The sequence below is a fragment of the Trachemys scripta genome, chromosome 16 (genome assembly GCF_013100865.1).
Source record: "Trachemys scripta elegans isolate TJP31775 chromosome 16, CAS_Tse_1.0, whole genome shotgun sequence".
Taxonomy (NCBI): Eukaryota; Metazoa; Chordata; order Testudines; family Emydidae; genus Trachemys; species Trachemys scripta.
Genome location: NC_048313.1, coordinates 1,664,731 through 1,673,599, shown reverse-complemented (window position 1 = coordinate 1,673,599; position 8,869 = coordinate 1,664,731). Strand labels below are relative to the sequence as shown.

Here is an 8,869-nt window from a genome sequence, read left to right as displayed (position 1 = left end):
CATGCGGCGACGGGCGGTTCAGGCCATTTGTAGAACCATAGTAAAAGTTTCTATTAATACCCGGTCCCGCTCGCCAGCAGCAGCGGCAGCCCCAGGCCCGGGCGCTGAGAAAGGGATTCCCTCTGACGTCCTCTGCTAGGATACCAAACAAACACAGCAAAGACAAGCCCATATATGGCTAAGTGCGTCACAGGAACTCCAGCGGGGCGGGGCTAGGGATCCCCTCCCCTTTGGCCCCTCAAATCGCCCCTTTCTCCGGGGGGCAGCGGGGCGCCCGGCTCAGAGGGACCCCAGGCAGGCCAGGGGAAGGGATAGGCTGAGTTTGGGGCCCCGGGGTGGCCCCTGTGCCTGGTTTTGGGGGCGTGGGGAGGACTCTTCCTGGTTACGTCAGGAAGGGTCGGCCCCCTCTTGTATAAATACGGAGAGGCTCCGAGTGTGGTTCATTCATAAGTTGCGAGGGGAGCCGGAGCTTCTCTGCTTAGCGGGGAGACGGTGCCACCTGCCCGGGACAGGGCTCCAGGGGACCCCAGCGACCCCCCCCACACCCCCGCTTTGTGGGGTTCGGGCCTGCGAAGACGCCGCATCGCCTCTGGATTGTGCTACCTTGGGGGGGGGGCTGCTGTTGCTGGATTATTTCGGGGTGTCGGTGTTTGAAGTTACCCCACTAGCTGCGAAGGGGCTTTGGACCCCCCCCTTCCCCGCGGATGCGGCTTTGAGGGGAGAAGACGCGTGGAGCAGGAGTCTCGGAAGCCGGGAGTCTCTCCGCCCTCCCCAGCGCAGCTTCCACCGCCGGAGCCCAGCGGCAGGGAGCTGGAGGGGGGCTGCTGAGCCGCGGCCCGCTGAGCTCGCGTCCCCGCGCACCCCGGGGGCGATGCTGCTTTACCGGTGAAGGAGGAAGAGGGGGAACCGCCGGGCCCCGCTGCCCAGCCGGCGCGGAGCGGCTCGCACCCAGCGCCTGCCGGACTCCGCCGCTCGCAAACGGGACTTTGCAGCCACTTCGCTTCTAGTCTAACCGGCTCCCCCTGCCCCGGGGTCGCAGCCTCCCCTGCTCCAGCCTTGGCTTCCAGGCGCCCCCAGCGTGGCCACAGGCTTCCCCCTGTGCCCAGGGAGATGTATCAGGGCTTCCCCGGAGACTACGACTCCACCTCCCGGTGCAGCTCGTCCCCTTCGGCCGAGTCCCAGTACCTGTCCTCGGTGGATTCTTTCGGGAGCCCCACGGGCGCCGCCGCCTCGCAGGTAAGGGAGCGGGGGTGCCGGGGGGGGGAGCTGCTTGGGGAGGCTGCTGGGGAGAGGTGTTGTGGGGTGACTGCCACGGTGCCCGGAGACACAGTACACAGCGATGGAGGGGAGGTACCCAGGAGGTCCGGGTTAGCGATGGTGCTGGTATGGGGCGATAGGGCCCAGGGACGTAGGGGGTATGGTAGCCGGGGTGCCCAGGGGTGCGTGGGGGAGGGGGGGCTTTGGTGCCCAGGAATGTAGGGGACATGGTACCCAGGGTGTCCAGGGATTCAGGGGGCGATGATACTTGTGTGTGTGGGGGGGGGAGAAGCGATGGTACCCAGGGGGCATGGTACCCAGGGATGCGGGGGGCGATGATACTGAGGGATATGTGCGTGGAGAAGCCATGGTACCAGAGGGACCCAGGGATGTGGGGGGCATGGTACTCGGGGGACCCAGGGATGTGGGGGGCATGGTACTCGGGGAGCCCAGGGATGCCGGGAGCGATGGTACCGGGGGGGGTGATGATACTTTGGGGGGGGTGGAGAAGCTATGGGACCCGGGGTGCCCAGGGATGCGGGGTACCTGTCCTGGGGAAGCCCTGTCCTCTCTCCAGTCCGCATTCCGAACTCCCCCGCGTTACGCGCTGGCCCGGGGGGAGGGTGGAACGTGGGGAGAGGGGGGTGGGGTTGTGCGTAACGTGTGACGCGCTGGAACCCTCCGCGCTGACGTGAGGCACGCATGGCGCTTTCCTCCGCCCCCTCTGGCGCGCGGGTTATTTTGGAACGCGGGGGCCGCCCCGGTTGCTAAGGGGCGGGTGGGGGAGCCGAGCCCGCTGATTGGCCTGGCAGGCCACGCCTCCTTGTCAGAGTGTGGCGGCGGGGGGGGGAAGCGGAGCAGGAGCTGCCCCCTGTACAGCCCATAATAATCCCCACAGCCAAACCCGGGGAGGCGGGGGGGCTGGACCCCAGTGTGCCCCCCCCGTGGGGGGGGGGGGGGGGGGGGGGGGGGGCCCCCCCCCCCCGGCTGGCTGGTGATAAATCCGGGGGAGCTGCTGGCTTCCCCCCCATTGTTTGATGCTGGGGGGTGTCGGTGGTGCCCCCAAGCTGTGGTGACCAGAATACCTGGCAAGCAATGGAGACCCCCCCACCCCCCCAGTCCTTTGGGGTTGTGGGCACAAGGGGCTCTGCCCCTGCCCTGGTGTCAGTGACCCACCGGGCATGAATCCTAGACTCTCAGGGTTGGAAGGGACCTCAGGAGGTCATCTAGTCCAACCCCCTGCTCAAAGCAGGACCAATCCCCAGACAGATTTTTACCCCCGTTCCCTAAATGGCCCCCTCAAGGATTGAACTCACAACCCTGGGTTTAGCAGGCCAATGCTCCAACCACTGAGCTATCCCTCCCCCCAGAGCCGTCAACTGGGACAGTCCCTTTCCTGAAGGATGGGGGGGGGGGGTCACCCACCTGGTCAGCAAACCCGGGGCACCAGGAAGCCCCCAGGGATGGGGGCCAGGGCAGGGGGGGCAGCTGGTAATGTCATGCCCCTGTCAGAAGGGAGCTGGCTGGAAAACTTGCAGCCTGGGGGGGGTGGGCATGTCTCTAAGCATTCCCCGTTCCCGTCCCACTAACGCCTCACCCACCGCGTGGGTCGCTGGGTTATTGCGAGGGCTCGGCTTGGGGAGGGAATCCCACCGGCAGATCCCAAAGATAGGCCCAGCAGAGACGGGAGGGTTAGTTTTAGGCTTGTGCCGACCCTGGCGCTCTGAGGCCTGAAAAAAACCAAAGTCTGGAACTGCAAAGAAAGGTCTCTTCTGCCCCCAACAAAGGGCAGCCCCCGCTGCTTCCTCGAACCTGTGTGTGACGCGCACAAAGCCCCATTTCTGAGCCAAGGGAGGGGAGCTCAGGAGCCGAAATAGAGTCGGCTCTGCCGGAGCCTGGCCTGCCTTCTCTGCAGAGCCGTTTGTAGCTGGGCCCTTTGGCCTGGGGCGCTCTGGGGTCTGGTAACCTACAAGAAACTAATTCAGGAGCCAGGGCTACTTGCGTAGGACAGGGGCCCTCTCCTAGTGGCTGGGGCAGGGAGCTGTTTGGTACCTGAGCACCTCATCCAAGGTGCCAGCAGGGAATGGGTCTGGTGCGTCTCAGCCCAGTTCCTTCTGCCCAGGTGCCCACATTAAACTGTCCCCCACTGTTGCTAACTGCCCCCCCCCGCCCATTGGCTCTCCTGGATGGGATGGGTCCCAGTGACTGAATTGGGCACACCCCGGGGGCAGGGCAGGGGGATGTCAGTGCAGTGCAGCGCTTGGGCAATGCTTACAAGTCTCCGGGGCTGGCGATTCAACTGTCACCAGCCGCCACCATGAGGGCAGAGGAACGTGGAAACCTGCTGCACGGCTTTGGTCTCCGTGTCAGGCCTGACCGTGTGTCGTGGCTGGCAGACGGGCCTGTAGGTGGGCTAGGGTGCACCCTCCCCCTGCCTCGCGTGTTGCTCTCCCTGATGGGCCATGGCAAGGGGGTCTCTGGATTACAGGAGGGGGAGGGGGACTCTAACACCCGTCTCTGGGACTCTGGCAGTAGTGGGCACTGGTTGCCACAGGCTGGGATTGGGGGAGATGTGTTCACGCCATGCCCTTGCCCCGCCCCTGACCGCCTTCTGTGTCCTTGTGTTTCAGGAGTGCAGTGGCCTCGGGGAGATGCCCGGCTCCTTCGTGCCCACAGTCACTGCCATAACGACTAGCCAGGACCTGCAGTGGTTGGTGCAGCCCACTCTGATCTCTTCCATGGCCCAGTCGCAGCCTCCGGGCCAACAGATGTCTCACCAGCAGCCGCCACCTGCAGTGGACCCCTATGACCTGCCCGGGACCAGCTATTCCACCCCGGGGATGGGCGCCTACAGCGCCGGCCCCTCAACCGCCGGAGCAGCCGCCCCATCGCCCAGCTCCGCTCGGGCTCGGCCCCGGAGGACACGGGAGGAAACGGTGAGCTGGGCGGACTTGGGGGACATTCTTCTTCTGTCGAACTTCCTCTGGGGCATCAGCAATGAGGTTACTAACTCCATCACTTACCCCCCCTCACCACGCCCCCTGCCCGTAGGTGGGGAACCTGGCATCGGAGAGCCTGGCTAGTGGGAACCGCACCCAGCCATGTAGGGCACCCACGCCACCAGCTCGGCTCCTCGGCCTGCCTGGCAGGGCTGAGTGGGCACGGGGGGGGGGGTGCTGCCAGTCCCAAGGTGAGATGCCTGGGGGCTGCACTGGGCAGAGTGATGTGGCTGGAAGTCTGGCTCAGCTGCGCCCCCAAAGTGTGGGGGAGCCATAGGATTCCTTCCCCAGCTGGCAAAACCCAGTGATTCCTGCTGCAGGGCCTTAGCAAATCGGGTATGGATTCAGAGTGTACAGTCCCCTGGGAACGAGAGCTGGTCTCCCCCAGTGGCTGTCTAGTAGCGGAGAGCTTGGTGCAGTTCCTAGCCAGACGGGTATCCCCATGGTGGGTGGGGAAGGGAGGGGGATCAGGATAGAGGCCACAGACTGCACTGGTGCGTAGGCAGAGCTCCCCATAACATGGGGCTGAGGGAGGCCCTGAACACGGAGGGGTGGGGCTGGGCTACCTGGCCTTGCTGCATGAGAGGGTAGGTGGGGAGGGCCCTGGGCCAGAGCCCCTGGCTGACCAGCCCCCTTGGTTCTTGCAGCTGACGCCGGAGGAGGAGGAGAAGCGCCGCGTCCGCAGGGAGAGGAACAAGCTGGCAGCGGCCAAGTGCCGGAACCGGCGCCGGGAGCTGACGGACCGACTCCAGGCGGTGAGTGCTCACGTGGCCCCTTCCGTGGCTCTGCCACCGCCGCACACAGCACAGGTGCAGGGTGGGGCTAGCGGTGAGCTCCCTCCCTGCCCGTGCCCAGAACAGCAGTGGTGGCTCCCTGTTCTGGTGCCGCAGCTTGGGGCGAGCGCCTGGGCAGGGTGTTTCTGGGGAAGGTGGCCCTCCCAAGCCCCTTTGCTGGGGGCGGAGACAGTCTGGTGGGGGCGGGGCACTGTCTAGGCCTGCCACCTCCGAGGTACAAAAAGCTTGTGCACCTGGTGCGTCTCTCGTTTGCCGGCCCCAGGGAGGGGAGCTGTGCCGGGGACGGGGGTAATAGTGTGGCGGGGGGGCGGAAGGAGGGTTCCTGAGACTGGAATTGACGCTTCGCTGGGTCTACAGTGCTCTGCGGCCCGGGCGTTGGCCGCGAGGGGGTGGCTTGGGGCATCGGGGCGCTGACAACGGGGAGGAGGCTGTGTGTGTGGACCAGACTCCCAGGCTGGCATAGCTTGGGGCCCGTAGCCCTGTTCTTGCTGACCCTGGCTTCCCCTCCCCTCCAGGAGACAGACCAGCTGGAGGAAGAGAAGGCAGGGCTGGAGTCCGAGATCGCGGAGCTGCAGAAGGAGAAAGAGCGCCTGGAATTTGTCCTCGTAGCTCACAAACCCAGCTGCAAACTCCCTTACGAGGACATGCCCGAGCTGGGCGGCCAGCCCGGCCCGTCGGCGGAGGTGAGCTCTCTGGGGGTGCCCGTTAAGGACGACCCGTTCGGGCCAGCCGCCTACCCGTCTGTGCCCCTCCACTACCAGCAGAGCCTCGGCGTGCCGGCGCCAGGCGCGGCGGGCCCAGCGGAGGTAGCGTTTTCTAGTTCTTACTTTACACATGGTGAGCCGCTGAGCGACCCGTACCCTGTTAACCCTTCATATACATCTTCGTTTGTGTTCACCTACCCAGAGGGAACTACCTGCGGAGCCACACACCAGCGGAACAGCAGCAGCGACCAGTCCTCGGACTCCTTGAATTCTCCCTCGCTACTCGCTTTGTGAAACATAAACCAAACAAAGCCAATCAAACCCGCACATGCCAACGGGGTGTGTGCGTGTGTGGGCGGGGGACACGCTGCAAACTGACAGCCCTCAGCCGTGTGTGCCATTAGTTAACTGAGGGGACCCCTCCCCACCCCCTCCCTTGCTGACACTTTTGGGGACTTTGTTTTAATCTGGCCGGAGGAGCAGGAAGCTTTGGCACCGCCGCTATGAGCCGGGATGGACGGTGGAGCTGGGCCTGGCTCGCGGGGGCTGAGCCTCGGCTGTCTGGGGACTAATCTGGCGGGGCTGGGGGCAGCGGATTGTGCGGCGTCCCCTCCCCCAATACCTTCTGTGAGCAGCTGACCAAGGTTTGGGACCTTGTGGGGAGTGGGCTGGGGTTGGTTCCCCCCCTCTCCCATGGGGCCGCTCTGGCCTGTCGCCCTGCATTGACTCACTCCCATTACGCCCCCGCCCCCCCACGTCTTGTGGGTCGTGGCTGCCCCCCTGCGGGCGTGTGGCTCTGGCTGGGCTGGGGGCAGCCGTGGAGCACTGAGGCAGAGGCCCGTGTCCCCAGCTGCCTCCACTCTTGCTCTGAGGAGCTCCGTGGCTACAGCAGGGGCGGCCTGGCTCCCTCCCTGCGGGGTTGAACCAGAGCCCCATGGGCTGGGCGGGAGCTTGGCCCGGAGGCCCCGGGTGCTGCCCTCTGGCTGTCCGAGCCACCCCGCCCCTTGGCCTTGTCTTTCCCGCTGCGGGAGTTGGGGAGTGCGGCTGCAATGCCAGGAAAGGGCCTCGTGCCCTCCGTCCGCCCCCCTGAGATACTGTGAACGGCCTCCACCCCCTGTACGGCCCCTGCTTTCCCTGCTGTTGTGAGCACATGGTGTGCGTGTCCCCCTACCCCCCACAGGCTGCAGCCCCTCCAGCCCTAAGATGAGCCCTCCCGTCTGGTGGCTTTTACCCCCATCATGAACCCCCCATGGGAACCCCATGTTCCATTGACCCCCAAGCCTCCACCAGCAAGGGCCGGATGATGCCATGGGAAAGAGGCCAGATGCCACTGTGCCCCACTGCAGGCCTTGTGGGGCTGCGAGACCATCCCTGCCGGCAGCTTTAAGCCCTGGGTGGCAACTCCAGGAGGTGGGGTCCCTCCCACTCCTCGGGGGCCTGTGCCCAGCCTGCCCCAACGTCTTCTGCTGGGGGAAGACTGGCATCGCCCTGGGGGATCCCCCTGGGCACCTGAGCAGAGGCTGCCCCCCGTCCCCTGTAGCTAGCGCCTGTGCGTACGTAGACCTGCCGCCGCTTTGGGCCGTGCCGTCCGCCCCGTCGTCGCCAGCACGTCGAGCGGGAGAGCCGTGTTGCTTCTATCGCCGGGGCCTGCGCCGTGCCAGCCGCCGCGTGCCATGTTCCGTACCCTCGTGACCAAGCTTTGCCCGTGGTTAACGTTGTGCTGAGCGCTGGAGTGGGGTTCGCTGCGGCCTTTTGCGTCTGGGACAGCGCTGGGGGATGGGGAGAGTTTAGGGTTTTTTTTTTTTATTATTATTATTATTTTCCTGTGCTGTATTTTGTGACTTGTGTTTATTGGGCGGCTGGGGGGGGCCGTGGTAATGCCCAGCGCCCCTCCCAGCCCGCGCTGACTCATCTGCAAAGTGGCCAATAAAAACAGCTTTGAACATGCACCGTTTTTCTTCACCCCTGGTCTGTTTGTCAAGCCAGGCCCGATCCAGGCCGTGTCGCCCCAGTGTCTGCTTGGCTTGCTCCTCCCCTCGGTGCCTGTCACCCACGGGGCAGGGGACCCTGCCCGGCGAGCCCCCGCGGTGGTTTGCGGGGTGACGGATGGTAGTAGCTCCCCTGGGGGAGGGGGAAGAGAGCACCTGCCCCTTCTCTCCGGGGTCACAGGCTTCCTCTGAGCTTTGATTTTCCGCCCCCCCCAGCTGTATCCCCAAGCCTGGGTTCAGCAGGGTGGGACCCCCCCAGCGGCAGTGTAGCTTGGGAAGTTGATCCCCACAGCAGGGCCTGGGGCTACGCCCCTGTGCCCTTCCCTGCCTGTTGTAGGGGTGATCAGTGTAGCAGGGTTCGGGTGGGCCTGGGGCTTGGCCCCCTGGGCCAGTGCATTTGGCCCAAGGTCTGGTGTCTGGTCCTTATACCCCCAGGTGAAGTCCGTTCAGCATCCTGTGGGGGGGGTCTCCCAGCCCAGGCCCTGCTCCTCACTCCCCTTACAGGGAAGGGGGGCAGCTGGCTGGCCGCACCTCCGTCTCCTAGCGGCTTCACTAAGGGAAGCTCCGCACCCAGCTCCCCTTCTGGCTGAGGGTGCAGGCCCTGGGTGCTGCAGCAGGGCCCCGGTAACCAACTTCCTGCCTGCTGCTCCAGGTTGCGTTGGGGCAAGAACTTGGTTCCACTAGCTCCAGCCACGCTGAGGATGGGGCTGGCACGCCGGGGGGCAGCGCCCAGGAGGGGCTGGGCCACAGGAGGTTCTGCAGGGAAAGGTCCCCAGCTCCTGAGCGGGGGTAATTAAAAAGCCAACCCCTGACTGCAGCAGACTTAGCCAGCATGGGCCGCCCTCACTGGGAGTGGGGGGTGGCCCCCTTGGGTCGACCCCGCAGCAGGCACTGAACTTTCCCTCCCCACCTGGTGTTGGGGAGCCCGATGCTGCACCCTGGCATCCAGCTCGGCCAGGTGCATTGTAAAGATGATGCAGGAAAAGGGGGGAGGGTGTAGCGCTGCCCCAGAACTGCTGCCAGGGTGGGGCCGGCGCTCCCGGGGGCTGGCCGAGCAGGTGCCTGGAGCCGTGTCAAAGTACTTTTAGCTGAAGCCAGGGACACTGGGATTAGAGATCAGGCCGAGC

At 65.3% G+C, this 8,869-nt stretch overlaps 1 protein-coding gene across 3 annotated transcripts; it reads left to right on the top strand.

Moving 5' to 3' along the window:
- Positions 1-465: 465 nt before the first annotated feature.
- FOSB (FosB proto-oncogene, AP-1 transcription factor subunit) lies at positions 466-7,703 on the top strand. 3 transcript variants are annotated; one of them, XM_034793033.1, is made up of 5 exons: positions 466-1,236; positions 3,888-4,259; positions 4,904-5,011; positions 5,566-5,856; positions 5,957-7,703. In XM_034793033.1, the coding sequence occupies exons 1-5, from the start codon at positions 1,111-1,113 to the stop codon at positions 6,020-6,022; spliced, it is 963 nt and encodes a 320-aa protein (XP_034648924.1). In that variant the 5' UTR covers positions 466-1,110; the 3' UTR covers positions 6,023-7,703. The 3 variants fall into 3 exon arrangements, with proteins under 3 accessions (XP_034648924.1, XP_034648923.1, XP_034648921.1); XM_034793032.1 differs by having other exon boundaries at positions 3,888-4,193; positions 5,566-7,703; XM_034793030.1 differs by having other exon boundaries at positions 5,566-7,703.
- The last annotated feature ends 1,166 nt before the right edge of the window (positions 7,704-8,869 follow it).